At 41.5% G+C, this 18510-nt stretch overlaps 1 protein-coding gene across 2 annotated transcripts in view; it reads left to right on the forward strand.

The window, feature by feature from the left end:
* ZRANB3 (zinc finger RANBP2-type containing 3) overlaps positions 1–18510 on the forward strand; it is a 249644-nt gene that overhangs the window by 182374 nt on the left and 48760 nt on the right. For both annotated transcript variants that reach the window (XM_070423080.1, XM_070423081.1), the window contains exons 9-10: positions 13425–13544; positions 15908–16027. In XM_070423080.1, the coding sequence (XP_070279181.1) occupies positions 13425–13544; positions 15908–16027 (240 nt within the window). The remainder of the gene's footprint in view (positions 1–13424; positions 13545–15907; positions 16028–18510) is intronic.

The raw sequence follows: 18510 nt of genomic DNA on the forward strand, positions 1-18510 counted from the left end.
TAACCATGTCATGAAACTCGCAGTTCATGGTTTGTAATTTTCCACAGGGTTCTGAGTAAACTGATATAGTGGAGTAGAGTAAAAGGATCAGATTTGAGCCTCAGGGAAAGAACTGTAGCTGTGTGGAGAATGCACTGGAAGAAACAAGCCTTTAGGCAGGGGATCCAGCTGGGATGCACACTGGTAACCCAGTACACAGTGTGTGGTCTAACCCAGGACAGTGGCTGTACCACATGCACACTGAGAAGGAATAATTCAAGAATTATTACAATGGCAAATCGATGGACATTAGTGATTGGCTGAATATGGAGGGGAGGGAAAAGGTAGAATGTAGATTTCTTGCTTGGTCAACTGGGTTGATGTTTGTGCCATTCAATGAAACTGGGAAAAACAGTCCCCCATTAAGTATAATCTGTGCCAGACTCAGCAAGGCATAAGCTGTTAGATAATAGATTTCTTTGTACTGTGCAGCATCATATTAAATACTTTTCTCTTTATTGAATCATTTGAGCAATTACGTTGAGGAATCCTATCTAATAAAAGAGAAACATGGTAATTAGCTGTACATCCGCTACCCTTCCCATTGGCTAATCAGTGAGATATGCAAATTAACTGCCAGCCAAGATGGCGGCTGGCAGCCAGGCAGCTTGAAGCGAACAGGGAGGCTTCGTTGCTTCAGTGACGGAGGAAGCCAAGCTTCCCCGCCTGCGCTGCCCGCCTCTGAGCTTGCAGTTTGAAACATTGTAACAAATATAGAAGCTAAACAAAACCCCAGAAACCCGCTTTCAGTCAGCCAGGCTTCAGCCAGGAGGACTGCAACATTGTTTCTAATACAGAAGGTAAACAAAGGCCAGATACCTGCTTTCAGCAGCCGAGCCTCAGAGAGAAAGCCGGCTCTCAGCTCCAATGACAGGCATAGAAGGTAAATAAATGCCAGAATAAAAAAAAAAAATAAAAAAAGGAGAGGTTTGGAGCTTCAGTCGCCTGCCAGCCTGAAAACAGCCCTCAGCCCTTCACCCAGACTGGCCAGGCACCCCAGTGGGGACCCCTACCCTGAAGCAACAAGATGGCGGCTAATTTTCATACTGAAGGCAGGTGGCAGCAGGCAAGGCTGTCTGCGGTCTGGGACCCAGATCTGTGACCCTGCTGGGTGGGGGGCAGTGCTTGAGGCTGTCCGCGGTCCCAGGACCCAGATCTGTGACCCTGCCAGCCGGGGGGCACCGCGGGAGGCTGTCCGCAGTCCAGGACTCGGATCTATGACCCTGCCAGGTGGGGCGGCAGTGCTTGAGGCTGTCCGCGGTCCCAGGACCCAGATCTGTGACCCTGCCAGACGGGGGCAGTGCTTGAGGCTCTCCGCGGTCCCAGGACCCAGATCTGTGACCCTGCCAGCCGGGGGGCACCGCGGGAGGCTGTCCGCAGTCCAGGACTCGGATCTATGACCCTGCCAGGTGGGGCGGCAGTGCTTGAGGCTGTCTGCGGTCTGGGACCTGGATCCATGTCCTCGCGCGTGGCGCGGCAGTCTTGAGGCTGTCCGCTGGATCTGTGACCCTGCTGTGCGGGGGGCACCACGGGAGGCTGTCCGCAATCTGGGACCCTGATCTGTGACCCTGCTGGGCGGGGGGCAATGCTTGAGGCTGTCCGCGGTCCCGGGACCTGGATCCGTGACCTGGTGGGCAGGGGGCAGCACGGGAGGCTGTCTGCAGTCCGGGACCCGAATCTGTGACCCTGCCGGTGGGGGTCAGTGCTTGAGGCTGTCCATGGGACCAAGACATGGATCCGTGACCCTGCCGGGCGGGGGGCAGCGCTTGAGGCTGTGTATGGTCCTGGGACTCGGATCCGTGACCCTTCACGGCAGGGAGGCAGCCATGAGCGCCCAGGAGTGACTGCGCAAAATCCGCCTCCTGGCCCAGAAGGTGCAGGATCACAGGGACAGCCACCGTGGCGGGCCAGACTGACGTCCTCCTGGCCGCACCACGGGGGTTTGCGGATCTGCAAAGCCAGAGGCCTCCGGTGTGCACATCCCCCCCTGGCTTGCGAACATCCCCCAGCACGCTGTCACCCTCCCACGCCTGCAACAGTTGCAAACCAAGGCGTGCACAAGTTCCCCCCGCCTCTCCACCGCACTTCCATCAACCCGGCATGCCTAACACCCCCACAGGATGTGCACACATCCCCTCTGATGCGCTCTCGTCCTTTGGAGAGTGTCTGGGTGGGTGCTGAGAGTGGGCGCCTGTGAGATGACAGTGAGAGGGCAAAGTGGTGATGCCCTGTTCCCACGGAGGCCAGTGCAGCTATGAGATCACCTCTGGGGAGTTAATGCAGGTGCTGAGGCAGGAGCAGGTGCAGACAGACACACCTGGTGGGTGCAGGCGGCCCTCTCTGAGGTGCCTTCGGTCAGTGTTCAAGATCAAGAGCCCAGAGGCAGAGAGGAATTCCGTCCTCTCAGTGAAACAGTGGGATAGTCGGGGCGACTGTAGAGGAGGAATGTGCATTTTGGGTGCCAGCACCCATGAGTGAAGGCTGCCCTGTCTGAGCCTTGCTTGCTTGGGGCCTAGCGCACTCCTGCTGGGCAGCGGGTGACAGGACGTGCTTTTCCGAATTAATGAGAGAAAACATTGATTCTCCTGCTGCCCACGAAGGTGGAAAGTGAAGTGGGGAGACATGTGGGGAATGAGCAAGGTTCCCTGTCTGGGGGTTCCAAATCTGCTGTTGGTTTCTTTCACCACTGACTAGAGATATACAGGGTGTCCCCCCAAAATGTATACACACTTTGAATACCTACTAATTCCAATGGTTTTAAGCATAAGAATGGAACAACAATGGAGCTGTTATCTGTTAAAAGTGTGGGCACAAACAGGTAGTTGGACATTCCCTGAGGGGTCTCAGATTGGAGAGGGTGAAGGCCAGACTGAGGGGCCCCTTCTCCGCCCCCCCCCCCACCCCAGTGCATGAATTTCGTGCACCGGGCTACTAGTCTATATAATAAAAGCCTAAGCGATCGTTACGGCGGAATGACCAGTCGCTATGATGCACACTGACCACCAGGGGGCAGGTGCTCAATGCAGGAGCTGCCCCTGGTGGTCAGTGCGCTCCCTCAGGGGAAGCACTGCTCAGCCAGAAGCCGGGCTCACAGCTGGTGAGCACAGCAGCAGTGGCAGGAGCCTTTCCCACCTCCACGGCAGCGCTAAGGAGCAGCGAGCAGGCGGGTGGTAAGGAGTGAGGACTCCTGGACTGCAAGAGAGCACAGGTCGGGCTGAGGGACCACCCCCGCCCCGCCCAGTGCATGAATTCCATGCACCAGGCCTCTAGTTTAAAGATAAAAATCTAATGATAGTTTATCTAAATTTGAAAACCTTGACAAGAGTAAGAAGATTTTTGAAGAAAATAATGAGTATTCAAGTAAATGCATTTGTGTGAGTATATAGTTACTTATAAAATATGCTATTTGGAGACACATATGTTTATTATTTGTGGTATTTAATTATTTTAATCCTCACCTGAGGATATGTGTATTGATTTTAGAGAGAGAAGAAAGGAAGAGAGGAGAGAGAGAGAAACATTGATCTGTTGGCTCCTGTACGCACCCTGGCTGGGGATGGAACTTGCAACCTAGGTATGTGCCCTGACTGGGAATCGAACCCTCAACCTTTTGATATATGGAACGATGCTCCAACCAACTGAACCACCCAGGCAATGTTTGTGGTATTTAACTTTTAAAAGATTATCATTATATAATAAACAATGTGTAAAGTCTTTTTCTTGTCAGCTCTTCTGAGGAAGCGAATCCTTCCCACATCCATTTATATGAGTATCTTAACACTGTTCATTAACTGTGATTAGAGAACAGTGAGCTAGAAAGAACCTCTGAGGGTCATCGATCCTCCTCCTTTGCTCCAGGTCGAGTTATGTCTAAAGCCTTCCCGACGAATGTGTCTCCCTCTATTCAGGTTCATGGAGCTCCATGATAGGTTGCCTGCTCTGCTCTGATCTTCTCTTCTTTTTCTTGTGTCCTACAATGTCTTCTAGGCAGACAGGAATACAGCGCCTCAAATTAGGTCATGTCAGCAAATTAGGTTATATGGATATGATCATTATTATTATATGCAGTGCTAAAGTCCCGTACAATTATGGTACTGATGTATATCCTCCATGTGCTGTAAGAGCATTCATGCTGGTCTGTCTTTTGAGATTTAGAACTTGTACATAGGAGGATAGAGGCTGTATAAGTTTTAAGTATGTTTGTTAGTATATTCTTAGTTTATTATCTTCTTATTGAGATCTCTTTTTTAGATATCTCTTAATGATAAGAAGTTTAATAATGATAATAAACAGTAAATAATTATGATAAACACTACAAGGAAATGAAGATAAAATAATCAGTGTTACTGGTAAAAAGTCTATTAATGAAGGATCTCAGGTTATTAAAGTTAATTTTCCTTTATATTACTATTCTTATTCCTTTTAATACTTATTGAGAAAACAGTATATACAAATGCACAGATTTTTTAGATTTAGGATCAGTGTAATACTCTGCTAGGGAAAAAAACAGATATAAGTGGTAGTATGGCTTAGCCAACTTTTAGCTATTTTCTGGTACATTACAACAGCATCTCATTTTTAGAGAAGACCATTTTTAGAGAAATACCAGTTATTTTTCTATGATTAAATCATCCCATAATTTAAATTTCTGTTATTTGGGGAATGGCAGCATTCCTTCGTGCCTTAAAAATGTTCCAGAAGGCAGACCGCTTTAGACACAGTTCCATTATGCACCAGGTGTGTTTTCTCTCTGCTGTTTCGCCTCAGCAGCTTAACGCAGGTAGAATGCTATTTATAATCTGCAGTGAGATGTAAGGAGGCCACCGGGATCGGCTCTGCCGCACAGGGCCTGGGATACTGTGGGACAGGAGCGCACCGCTTCCTGGGCCACTGCTGTTCAGGAAAGGGTCTCTGCTCCGACCTGTTCATTAGTAAGATGGTCGGTGATAATAAGTGCAAACAAAACAATAATGTTCTCATGTTAGAGGAGAAAAAAAGTGGAATGTGGAATGGAGGAAGGTTCTGTCAAACTGCAATATCCCCTTAAGAAAGAAAGCAGTGTAAGGATTTTGAGGTGTCGGGAATGGTTAAGTTTGGAACCACAGGTAGAGGGATTTGCCTTAGAGAAGAAAAGAAAAATCTCTTGTTACAAAAGGGAAGGAAGTTATGATGAGTAAAAGTAAGAAAAGGCAATGGAATTTTCAGATAATAAATTCTATTTTCTCTGGACAGTGGGAAATTTAAGAGCCAAGGGGGCAGAGGTTCTGATTTCAAAGAAAGTGATAAAGGTTGAAGTTGTTTTTGCAATTTACTGGAGAATTATAGTAATAATAATATCTAACACTTTTACAATATTTACAACGTCCTAAGCACAATTCCAAGTTCACATTATGCGCTAACTCATTTACTTCTCACCACCACTCTTTGGGGAATAGGTACTTTTTATCCCTTTTTATGGTTGGAGAAACTAAGACAGTTTAAGGGTGTTGCTCAAGAGTACATGCACTTAGCTACCGTTCCCCTAAGATAGCTGAATACATATAAGAGTTGTTAGTGACCGTGGGTTTAAAGTGGTGCCCATTTCCCTGTTAGTGATTTTTCAGCATCCTTGCACAGGCATGGAGAAGATACAGAATTTTAAAACCTGCATGTTCTATGTGTTATACTTTCTAACACCCAATAAAGTTTATTCATGTATACTTTAGTAGTATAAAGTTGATTACCAATGGGTGGAGTTAGGAGAGAAATTGAGAATGTTTTAAAATTGAATTCAGTTTTAAAAGACTTAGATCCACTGTTGTGATTAGTGACTTTTATCACCAAACTACCACAAAATCAACTTTTATGAAAACAGGTTTTTAGAAGTCCATATACTAATGGCTTTACTTTCTAACTTTCTCTAAATTTGAGTAAACCCAGCAGAGTATGCCATTAATGGAATATCCTTGCTCACCTATTCTATATTAGGCAGAATGATTAGATAGAGTGATTGCTTTATTATATCTTGTTCCAAAAAGTTTTATGGGAAGGTTGAATATCCCAGGTTCTTCTGTAAAATCGTGTTGGTTAAGGTATTAAATTGGAGTTGTTCACTGTGCACTATTTTGTAGCCCTTCCGCTTCTCAGTGCAAAGTGGGCTGCTTGTTGAACTTGGTTAATGTCAAAAGATTAGATATATTCGAAGTGTTAGATTCCTATTTATAGGTATAGTCATAAACCTGCCTAAAGGTAAAATAACATTCACAATGGTTCACCCAAACACCTTTGGAAGTGAAACTATTGTTTTCTGTGAGAAAATGTGGCATGTGAAAATTTCCAAAACACCAGTCTTTCCCTGAAGGCTGTCTTCTGCCAGATTTAAAAATATTTTTTCAGGTTGATGAAATGGTTTCTAAGTTAAGAACCATGAACAGCCCTGGTCGAGTGGCTCAATTTGTTGGAGTGTCTTCCCACACACCAAAAAGTTGGAGTTTGATTCCCAGTCAGGGCACATGCCTAGGTTTCGGCTTCTATCCCCTGTGGGGCATGTACAGGAGATAACTGATCAGTGTTTCTTTCTTTCTTTCTCTCTTTCTCTCTCTCTCTCTCTCTCTCTCTCTCTCTCTCTCTCTCTCTCTCTCTCTCTCTCACCAGTAAAAACATATCCTCAGGTGAGGATTAAAAAAAGAACCATTGATGGATGTACAATTCGGTGAAAGCCAAATTGAATCATCCACTTTAAATGGGTGAATTATGCCTTGTGAATTATATTCAATAAAGCTGTTTTTTGTGGGGTGTTTTAGAATCCAGGTTTTTCTGTCTTTGTCCTTTGGTTGACCCCGTTTACCACTTGTCCTCGGTGGCTTCCATCATAACCCCAATATGACTGCTCATTTCCTGTACCAGGCTCAGGCCACAATGTCTAAAGCAATGAAAAGCTTTCCCCATAGTCCCTTTGTCAGTGAGGGTTTTTTTTGAAACCTGCAGCACACTTTCCACATTTCTTATTGTCAGAATCACTTGCAGGGGGGATGAAAGTGCTAGGCTTGCTTAGACCAGTCACAATTCACCTGTTATTGATTGAGAAGAACGTGAAGAGCTTTTCTGAAAGTATGTGGCCACAAGTATCTAAACAAAGCTTCCATTTGGTCTGGGGTCTGAGGACTTCAGAACTTAGAGGAGCTTCTTTTAGACTCATATTCCCTTAGCTAGAATTTATAGCAGTTAAAGAAAAAATTATTCTGACACTTGTTAAAATGGTAAGAAAGACTTTATTCAAGATCATTGCAATGAGAGTGAACTCTGTTGAAATTGAGAGAGCTTGCTCAACTCTGAATACAACAAGGACAGGTGGGGATTGGTAGCCAACCAGCAAGATAAGGGGGTTGGTGGATGGAAAATTACTAAGAGGAGACATCCAGCACAGGGGGATTCTTGCTAAACTGACCTAATAGTATTCTTGCTAAAGGGAAGGTCAAGAACTTAGACATCAAAAGTAGGCAATAAAAACTTGATCAGATATCAAGAATTGATCAGTTATCAAAAGTGGGGGTTCTCGCCCTAACTGGTTTGGCTCAGTGGATAGAGCGTCAGCCTGCGGACTGAAGGGTCCCAGGTTCGATTCCAGTCAAGGGCATGTACCTTGGTTGCGGGCACATGCTCAGTAGGGGGTGTGCAGGAGGCAGCTGATCGATGTTTCTCTCTCATTGATGTTTCTAACTCTCTATCCTTCTCCCTTCCTCTCTGTGAAAAAATCAATAAAATATATATATATTTTTTTAAGTGGGGGTTCTCAATAACTGACTTAGCAAAATTTTGGGTAAGAATGGACTATGTGGGCTTGGCAAGGACTGGACAGATTCAAGGCCAAGGGTAAGGCCTAGTCAAGAAGACTAAAGTTTGGTCAAGGAGAGAATCTTTATCATAGCTCAGGTTTGATGTCTTTTTCATTTTTTCTTTCTCCTTCTTGTTATTTGATTAAAAACTGACTTTTTAAAAAAGTAATTTTCAACGGGTCTTTAATGTAGTCTTTACGTTCTCTTACTTCAGAAAGCATGATGGCACCTAGTCACTGAAAAAAAATGTAAGAAACAAACTTTACAACAGATTCTCTTCATTTCTACATTTCTTTAAATGAGATGTAGTGGGTAGTCTTAATTATTTAAATGAGATTTTTGACTAACAAACACATTACGAACAGGCCAGTTTCAATAAAATAAAATAGAATAGTCAGTCCCTGCATTTTCTGTTACTTCTATAAAATATGAACCAGCATAAGCTGTCATTAATAGAACCTGCCATTCCATTTAATGTGCACTTAAGATAGTTTGAAAGCAAGTTTCTGCTCAGATGACTTAAAACATGACAATGCAGTGATAGTTGTAATTTGAATAAAATCAGGCCCTAGCTGGTTTGGTTCAGTGGATAGAGCGTCGGCCTGTGGACTAAAGGGTCCTGGGCTCGATTCCTGTCAAGGGCACGTGTCTCGGTTGCAGGCTCCCAGTCCTGTTCGGGGGCATGTGGGAGGCAACAAATCGATGTGTCTCTCTCACATAGGTGTTTCTCTCTGTCTCTCCCTCTCCCTTCCACTCTGAAAGTCAATGGAAAAAATACCCTCAGGTGAGGATTAAAAAAAAAGAATAAAATCAGAATAGGTAAAATGCATGTATAGTGTGTTTTAGGATGCAAATCTATGTAATCCCAACCTATGACCCTAAAATAATCCTAAAGTATGTTTGTACATAGTTATTTTGGTTCTCCAAATGCATTTTCTCCTAGGAAGCAATATCACAAAGATGATTAAGTTACTAAATTTAGTCCCAAGAGACTGTTTAGCCCATAATATGATTGAACTTTATAAAAATTAATAGTAACCATAAATTGTTCTGAACCAGTGGATTGGAAGGAGTCAGGAGTAGGGGGCTTGCGCTTTGGCATCAGCAGTTTCTGATTGAAATGGCTTTCTTATGAAGAGGCACGGACTGCGTCTGATGCTGGGGTACAGTGATTAGTCTGCAGTGGATGGGAAATGAATGTACCTTAAAAATACTCCAACTTGCCATGTACTTTTTGAAAGGCTTATCATGGTAAATATAGCTCTTTAGGCAAACATGAAGTTTATTAAAGTGGTTCAGTTACCATGGCAACATATCTGGAATTTATAGCTCCTTATTTTGAGAGGGCTTCATTTCCACTTTCTGAGGCACTGAAATCCAAGGCTAAAGTTCTTAACAGCTTCCAGTCTCATTGTGTGATGAATAACTATTGTTTAGAAAATTTAGACATTCAAAAATGGGCTTTCAAATCAGCTTTCAATAGGTACTTTTCAATTTTGAAATGCCCCTGTTTTAATTTTTTTTTTTTTACTACTACCAAAGCCACATATGGTCATAGTTGAATGAGGAGACATAGCCATTTCAAAATATAACAGTTCCCTAACCTTATTTCCCAAAGGCAACTGCTTCCTTTTCTTGTAGCTGATCTTTTTAATATTTATCTCAGATCCCTCAGCTACATGTTTATATTGCTTCTTGGTTTGTATTACTGTTTGTTTATAATTTTAGCTGTCACCATTTGGCTTCCCAATGTGGGAGATAAAATTTTAGCTCCTTCACCCCTCTGCCCTCCCACACACACACACACCTTTTCTGAATTCCCCTTCTCCCAACAAAGTGATGGGTAGGTAGGTGGGTACATGGATGGATGGATGCATGGATGGATGGATATAGTTATACTTTATTAATTTTATAGTAACTTATACTGATTTTGGCTTGATCAATATTCACCATGTATATTATTAGAACCATGTTGTAATATTTACAGGAGAACTGTGCAATATACTGTGGGTATGTTTTCTTTCTTCTATATGTCATTTTCAATAATTTATCTTCAGACTTTTCCCTGGTGGTTTAATTTTCTCTCAATATTTTTGAAAAATATATTTTTATTGATTTTAGAGAGAGAGGAAGAAAGAGAGAGAAAAACATCAATGTGAAAGAGAAACATGGATTGGCTGCCTCCTGCACCCCATAACTGGGGACTGAGCATGAAACCCAGGCATGTGTCATGGAGGGGAATCAAACCAGTGATCCTTCAGTGCATGGGACGACACCCAACCAACTGAGCCACACCGGCCAGGGCTCCTCTCAATATCTTTAAACATTAGCATTCTATTAATTTTAATCTATATTAAAAAAATTGCCCTGTAGCCTTTGGTCCACTCCACTCGGGACTGTTGCTCATCCAGTCTGCTGCAGAGCTCTCATCCTGGGGATTTTCTCTATTTATTCCTGTGCTGAATTACCTCTTTATTTGATACTTAGGGGCCCAGTGCATGAATTTGTGCACCTTAAAAGGAACTGTGGGTTGCGAGGCTGCGGTGGGCATAGGTGCGGGTCTCGGCCCACCCTCTGTGCGGGGCCAGCGCCATCAGCGGGTGCGAGCGGTAGCTGCTGCCCCAATCACCCCTCAGGAACCGGAGGGGTGGAGAAGCCCTGATGGGTGATCGGGGCCCGCAGCCGCCACTCGCACCCACCGACAGCGCTGAGTGATCAGGGCCAGCACCGGGCGCCAGCAGCAGGTTTGAGCGCCAGGCGGGACTGCAGTGTGCGGGAGCAAAGAATTTTCAGTAACCACCAGAGGCTCGCCCTGATGGCAGCAACCAGCACCCCACCTTGGTCTGGTGCCCCCGCTCACCTGCTCCAATGCTGGGGTCCAATCCCAGCGGGTCCAGGGGTCCCCAAAGGTGTGGACGGAATCGGCGAAGAAGGAATGACACGAAGACAGCCTTCAGTTGATCAGCAGCCTAGTCAGGACCTATAGCCAGGATCTCCACCATCCCACCTCGGCTGACGCCGGGCATGTTCCGTGCTCTGCCACCTGCTGCCAACGTCGGCCATGTTCTGCGAGCGCCCCTGATGGTCAGCACACATCATAGCGACCGGTTGTTCAATTGTTCCACCATTCGGTCTATTTGCATATTAGCATTTTATTATATAGGATTATTTTCTTCATTTGTCTGCTCCCTTATTTTGCTGGACCACATTCTTCAGTAGCCTTCTAAAAAAGTGTGTATTAGAGGTAAATTATTTTAATCCCTGCATATTTGAAAATGCTTTTATTCTGTTTTTATATCTGATTTTTTAATTTGGCTAGATATAAATTCTTAATTGGAAATCATTTTCTCTTAGAATTTTTAGTATTGATATTGAAGTATCCAATGCAGTTCAAAATTTTTATTCTATTTTGATTTTGTGAAATCTTTTCCTCTCCTTTCTGGAAGCTCATAGAATCGTTTCTTTGTCCCCAGTATTATAAAGTTTCATGATGGACATTGCTCTGGGTCCATTTCCATCCATTGTGCAGAATCCTCTTAGGCCTTTGCCATGTTCCATTTTGGAAACTTAAGTCCTTAAGCTCTGTAAAACATTTTTATTTTTTGATTATTTTCTTTCCTCTGTTTTCTCTGCATTGTTTTCTAGAACTTTTTGTTCATATATTGCCCTCATGGCCTGGTCATCTCATTTTCTTATATTTTAGATATTTTAAATTATTTTTTCTGGCAGACTTTCTTATTTTAATAACCAGTGAATTTTTTATTTCTGTTATTATATTTTTTACCAAGAATACTTCCCTTCCTCTTTTTTCTTTTTTTTGTAGCATACCATTCTTATTTTACAGATGTAATCCCTTCTAATTTTCTTCTCTCTGTACAGCTGATCTGTTCATATAGGTTGCTTTCTACAAATGCCTGCTGTTCCTTGGTTCTTTGCTTTTATTTACAAGTAAGACACTAAATGATGGCTGGAAACTCTATTTGTGGATACGGCTTGTAAACTATGGATTAAAATAAAAGATGATCTGATGGGGATGTTGTGCTGAGGAACCCCCAATATCAGTATCTTCAGTCTTTTCTCTTTGGGTGGTCAGATTCCTCAGAAAAGAATCATTTTATATGATTCTGTTCTCTTTCTAGAGAGTATGGGCCTGTGAGGGGTAAGAAGATTGAGAGAGAAGAGCAGATCTCAGCATTTATTATGTAACTTTCATTTAATCCCCAGGATTTTTATAGGATAGCCTACCGTCAATGTGGGATTCCTCCATCCAGATACCTTGCTTTACCCGCTCTAGAAAATAAATCTCTAGTTTTCTGCCAGGATGGGATAGGAAGTCACTATTGTATGGAATGGTAGAGACAGCATATGGATGAGTATTGCGCATAATCAACTACTAAACATTCTTTCAACCAATCTTCCTGTTTTAGACACATCCCCTTCCTCCTTCCAGAGGTGTCATTTCCCGAACTTTTAAAGATTACAATATTGCAAGCCAGGTGCTTCTCTTCTGGGTTTTTCATACTGATAGTTTAGGAACTGTTGTTAGGTGCTGATCAGTTACCAGGCATCTGTCTACTTTTTAGCTTCCAAAGTTTTATTGCTATTGATCCCTCTCCAATGCTTTCTCCCTGTATACTTTGCTATTATTTAAATATAGCTCTGAGAGGGATGGAGGTTAAATGTGTTCTGCCTACTGTTTTTTCCCAAAATGTCAAAGTAACTAGTTTTTAACAGTTAGGAGGCTATATTTGTTTTTAGATTTAATTCATGCTATCCACTTTAAATTTAAGTCTTATTTGATTCATCTCAGATTGATTTCTTACTCTTAATAGGTAATTTGGCCTCCCGGTAACTAAGAAAAGCCTATGCAATTTGCACTTTTTAAATTTTTTTCCTTTTCTACCCACCAATTTCTTTGTATCTCCCTGCTCTCTCAGACCTCCCTTCTGTACTCTTAATCTCATTACTCCAGCCTCTTCTGTGACCTTCTCCACCCTGAAGACAAACTGAAGCCTCTCATTTTCCATTTCTCCCTAAAGTGCCCTATTTGTAAATCTACTTAACTTTTTAGCTTAAACAATGAATAAACCAACTTTTCTTAATCGTTAAGCTTCAGTCCCAGCTTTCTCATTCTTTTCTAGTCTTCCTTTAAAAAAAAAAAAATAATGCTATTCATCTAATTTTTTACCTTTCATTTTCTTCCTAACTCTATTCCACTTAGTCTTGTATATGAACTTTTTTGAAATTACCTTCAGAAAAAAACCACCAACCTCTTCTTGGCCAGAGCCTACTTTCCACCTAAACTCTTTTGTCATCTTTTTCTTCCTGCTAATTCTTATATTCTTCTTTCCTCAACAAGAATATATTCTTTTTCCTGTTTTGTCCCTTTTCTCCCACTCACTATTATATGTAAGCTTCTATTTCCTTATGCTACTTAGAACACAAAGCAGTTAGATATTCATAGAAATGTATCAATGTTTGAGTTTTTTGATTTATTAAAAGAAAGTAAAATGACTTTTAATATACATTTTTATGACGTTAATAAGAATAAGGTTTAACTTTAATATTTAGGCAGGTGCTGTAAAGGATTATATTAAGATGATGCTTCAGAATGATTCGCTTAAATTTCTGGTTTTCGCTCACCACTTACTCATGCTCCAGGCTTGCACAGAAGCAGTCATAGAAAACAAGGTATGTTACCATTCGTCTATAAAGTGCTTTCAGGATGCGTCAGTTGTCTTATAATTGAGGGGGTTTTTTTTGCCTGTTTTACATGATGGTATATAAATTAGTATTAGATATTTTTCTTAAAAATTATCCTGATATTATATTACTATTGTGTTGATGGTATCCTATTGAAGTTTGCCTTTTATACCAGTCTCATCATTTTCCACTAATCAAATGATCTGAATTGATTAAAGTATGCTGCTTTAATAGTCTATGTTCTGAATTTAGTTTTTGTTCATGGATGTACCGTTTGAGATTGAGGTAGTTAAAAGTTAAATTTTTTGTTTACCCGAAAGGCACCCCTGGAATGGGGGAGACGTCGAGGGGAAAGGAAGGATGAATTCCGCTGATTTTTGTGCCCAGCTATAGTCAGACCTTTCAAACTCCAGGCAGCATGCTCTATAGAATATGATTACGAAGACTTAGTGTAAGTGAATCTATAGCTTAGGGCCAGGCAGTCCACCAGGTAAGCTCCAGCAAGTCTGCTGGCCTTCCTGCAGGGTTCTGAGGACCACCTTGTTCACCAACTGTTCTGTCAGTGACAGCATCTCCCATTTTTTCTTCCAAAGTTGAAACCTGCCATCCCTTTCTGTGCGAGGGCTTCTAGCAATGCTCAAAAGCAGCCAGATAAAACCTCCTGACAAACTGTGAGCTCGATAGACGCATAGCAGCAGAACTTCTTGCCTGTGTAGGTAGATTTTTTTAAGTGGAGGAATAAAGCCATATTTTTATTACTTTGTACAGTATAGATTTATCATTATTAATTCATTATTACCCAAAAAGTAATGTCAGTGTTTCCTTCATTGAAGGATTGATGATAATAAAGTGCTGCACATTGAAAGGTACTTTTTCATTGATTACTTCATAGTGACTGTAAAACACCTTCTGAGGGAAAGTGAACCTTACAAACAACTTTGAAATGATTGGGCCTTAATATTAGACTCACAGTATTTTCTTATTCGGATTCCATTATACCTTAAAATACTGGAATCTATTCCAAGAGGAGCCGTCTGCTTCTTTTCCTCACTTCTGCTTTACTGGTGGATTTAGAATCCCATTTACATCACTAAGAATAAAAAATGTAGGTATCCTGGTGTTGGAGGTGAACTGCTCAAAACAATGTGTTTTCTTTAGAAAGACTCTCTGAAGATTTTATAATCTCCCTAATGGATAGTAAATGGATCACTGGTCAATTTATATCTGTTTTGTGAAGACAGAGAAAGTTAATAAGGGACATTCTATTTAGTGATTACCTTGACTGTCTTCTTATATAAGTGAATATTTCTGTCTCAACTATTTAAGACTATGTTTTCCATAAAAGTGCACATACATATGAGATTATTTGAAACTCAGGGCTTATACTTGTTTTACAAAGTCGAGAAATAAGTTATTTTTAGCTGTTCTAACACAGGATTGCTTCCTTTTCTCAACTCACAACATTCTTAAAACTCAAAACTGTTCAGTTAGGCACTTAATGTTTCCCTGCTTCTTAAAAACATGGGTGTATATCTTGTTCCCCACCTCAATGGAGATGCATATTTCTTTTAAGTTTAATAATGTGAAAAAAGAGAACTCAAATGGTGCATTAAAAAAGATATTTTCCCAGTTAATATTGGGATAGATGTACTGCTTTTCATGAATTTCTAATACATGGGCAGAATGCTCTCTTTCCTTTCTTGCATGTCTGATTTTACTTTTACTCTGGAGTTAATGGTCCTATAACTAGAAAGTTATTCTGATACATTATTCATTTGAAAATTGGCATCTTAATTTACATGGAATTTTACTGAGAACACATTAGTAATTCAGTCATGATTTATGGAACTCCTGTTACGTATAGGCATTGCACTTGGCAGTGATGGTATAAAGATGAATTAGGCATAGCTCCTACCCTCAAGTAGCTTAAAAGATTAAAAATATATCATTGCTAGGCCCTAGCTGGTGTGGCTCAGTTGGTTGGAGCGTCGTCCCATACACCAAAAGGTGGTGGGTTCGATTCCCGGTCAGGGCACATACCCAGGTTTCGGGTTCCATCCCCATGTGGGAGGCCACTAATTGATCTCTCTCTCTCTCTTGACTTTCCTCTCTCTAAAAATGAATAAATTGTTTTTAATCTTGAAAATAAAACTCAATAAAAAACATAAAATTGTTATCAGAAGCTATTAAGAAATTTGATTAAGATTCTTCTTGTATGATAATTACCAACCTGTCATCTTAACCAGTTTCTATTTTATTATGTGAATATAAAAATAAGCTGTAAAGTATATAAAATAAGATGGGTACATACGGGCTTGTCCTAATTTTGCCGTTTCCTTTGTTAATGCTAGACTCGATATGTTAGGATAGATGGAAGTGTTCCATCTTCAGAAAGAATACATCTGGTTAATCAATTTCAAAAGGATCCTGAGACCCGTGTGGCTATCCTAAGCATTCAGGCTGCTGGTCAGGTAAGAAATTTCAGGCCTCAACTTGATAATGTCTTTGAAATCATAAAAAGGCCATTACTTATAGTGATAACTTTATATCTGGTATCTAGTGTGATCAATGTTCATTCTATGTTGGAGAGTGCTGGAAAGTATAATAGGAGACCTCAACACCGCTGACTGAAATCTTCCTAAATTTTAAAGGAAAGAATTTTCTAGAAGAATATAGTACATTTGATTGTAATATTGTTTCGTGACTGTTTTCCCTTCCTTTGAATTTGTCTGGAATTTTCCCATCCCTTTCTTATAGAATTTATCTTACTTGGTTATTTCCCTCCGAGTCCATAAGGTGAGATGGCCTGAGGAATAAGAACTCTGTTTCTGAGAACTTTGTATGGCGTGCCCCTGGTTTGGTCCTTAGAATTACATTTGGCACCCGGCTGGCATGGCTCAGTGGTTGAGCATCAACCTATGAACCAGGAGGTCAAGGTTTGATTTCCAGTCAGGGCACATGCCCAGGTTGTTGGCTCGATCTCCAGTAGGGGGGCATGCAGGAGGCAGCCAATCAATGATTTTCTCTCCTCATTGATGGTTCTATCTCTTTCTCCCTCTCCCTTCCTCTCTGAAATCAATATATATATATAATTATATTTGCCTGCAAATAAATGGAAACCCTTATTAAGAAAGACTTAAGTACTTTGTTCTCTCATGTAGACAGTCCAAGGCTAGCATGGCTTTCTTCTTCACCACTCATAGCAGGTCTCCCTTTCCTAAGAGGGCTGCTCGAGCTTCTGCAGAGCTGCCATCCAGACAGCTGGCTGGAGAGAGGCATGCTACCTCTAACCAGCCTGTGGTCAGTCCCATGGCCACAACTAGCCGCTGAAAGGCAGGCTGGGAAACGTAGCCTTTTTTCCAGGTGCTAAAAGTCAGGTGTTACTTTGCAAAGGAATAAGACAAGAATAGGTACTGGGGAAGGCAGTAGCAGTCTCTGCCACACTGTAGAAGAGGGGCCTTCTGGATTTTTTTTTCTACTAATATTCTGAAATACTTCAATATAAATGTCTAAGCCACGATATTTAACATCTGGAAAAGTAATTCAATAAATAGCTGTGTGTCCAACCTGGTGTATGCCTATCTGGCATCTTCCGTGGACTTGAATCTGAACCAGAGCCAAAGATCTGCTTTTACCCAGCAAACGAATGTGTGTATATAAAATTGTATATACAGAGAAACTCCATGAGGATTTACCCAGATGGTTCTAGAACTCACTAGGAATTCTAACCCAAAGGATGATTGTCTCAACACTTCCATGATCATGTTGGATTAAATTCCCAGTAATCTGAGTTTTCTATGTTAGAATATTCCAGACATAGAAAATATCACCAAAAAGCTTAAAATTAGAAATGGAGTGCTTGTAGTATGGGAGAAGCAATGTAGGCGGAGCCAGGCAGGATAGCTTAGGAATGGCCTGAGAAAAGACTTTGAGTTAAGATTTCACAGCGCACTCACATGATATTCTAGGCCAGTGGTTCTCAACCTTCCTAATGCCGCGACCCTTTAATACAGTTCCTCATGTTGTGGTGACCCCCAATTTCATTGTTACAAATTGAACATAATTAAAGCATAGTGATTAATCACAAAAACAATGTGTAATTATATATGTGTTTTCCGATGGTCTTAGGCGACCCCTGTGAACGGGTCGTTCGACCCCCAAAGGGGTCGCAACCCACAAGTTGAGAACCACCATTCTAGGCTGTATTCCTGAAGACCTTGCATCATTCAAAACTCATGTACGTGGACACGGTATCTTCATAGAAAGAAAGGAAAGTAGAAAGAGAATTGCTCTCGGGGTGTGTGAATCTTCCGTTGTAGTTTAGAAGTGTCTTAGATTGATGCTGAGCCTGCCAGCATGCTCCTCCTTCATTTTCATACGGTCACATGACACTTTGTATGTAATTTAAAGGTGTCCCTCTTTAAATACGACTTCTTATTTTTCAACATCATCTCTAATATTTTGTGGCATTCCCTGGCCTAAACAGCAGCACAGGCTAGCATGGTGGTGGTTTGGCTCTCTCCATATTTTTATTACTTCTAAATTCTGTTCTATAGTGATTGATCCTCAGTGAATTTTTCAGCTTGAGAACTAATGCCGCTGTTGAATGAAGGTTAGCATGATGTTGTTATGAGATATAAAAATAGTTTAAGTTAAAATCACATGTCAAAATAACAATACAGCAGTCATAAGAGTCCCTCCCTCCAAGTTCCAGTGCATGTGAGCATCAGCATGGATTGGATGACACTCTCGAAGGACGGCAAGTGTTTCTGTCGACCACCTGCCTGTGGCAGTAGCATAAGCAGGGGTCGCGGTTCACTCAGCCTGCCAACTCCAACATCATGCATTTTTTACTCACTTTTAGTTTGAGGAGATTTGTTTATTTCATATATTATCTATAAAACAAGACAGTTAATAGTTTTAATGTTGCACTATTTCAAACTGATGTAAAGTG

This window comes from Myotis yumanensis, unplaced genomic scaffold, assembly GCF_028538775.1.
Source record: "Myotis yumanensis isolate MYYU_CA2020_CCGP unplaced genomic scaffold, mMyoYum1.0.hap1 SCAF_8, whole genome shotgun sequence".
In the NCBI taxonomy this organism is placed as follows: domain Eukaryota; kingdom Metazoa; phylum Chordata; class Mammalia; order Chiroptera; family Vespertilionidae; genus Myotis; species Myotis yumanensis.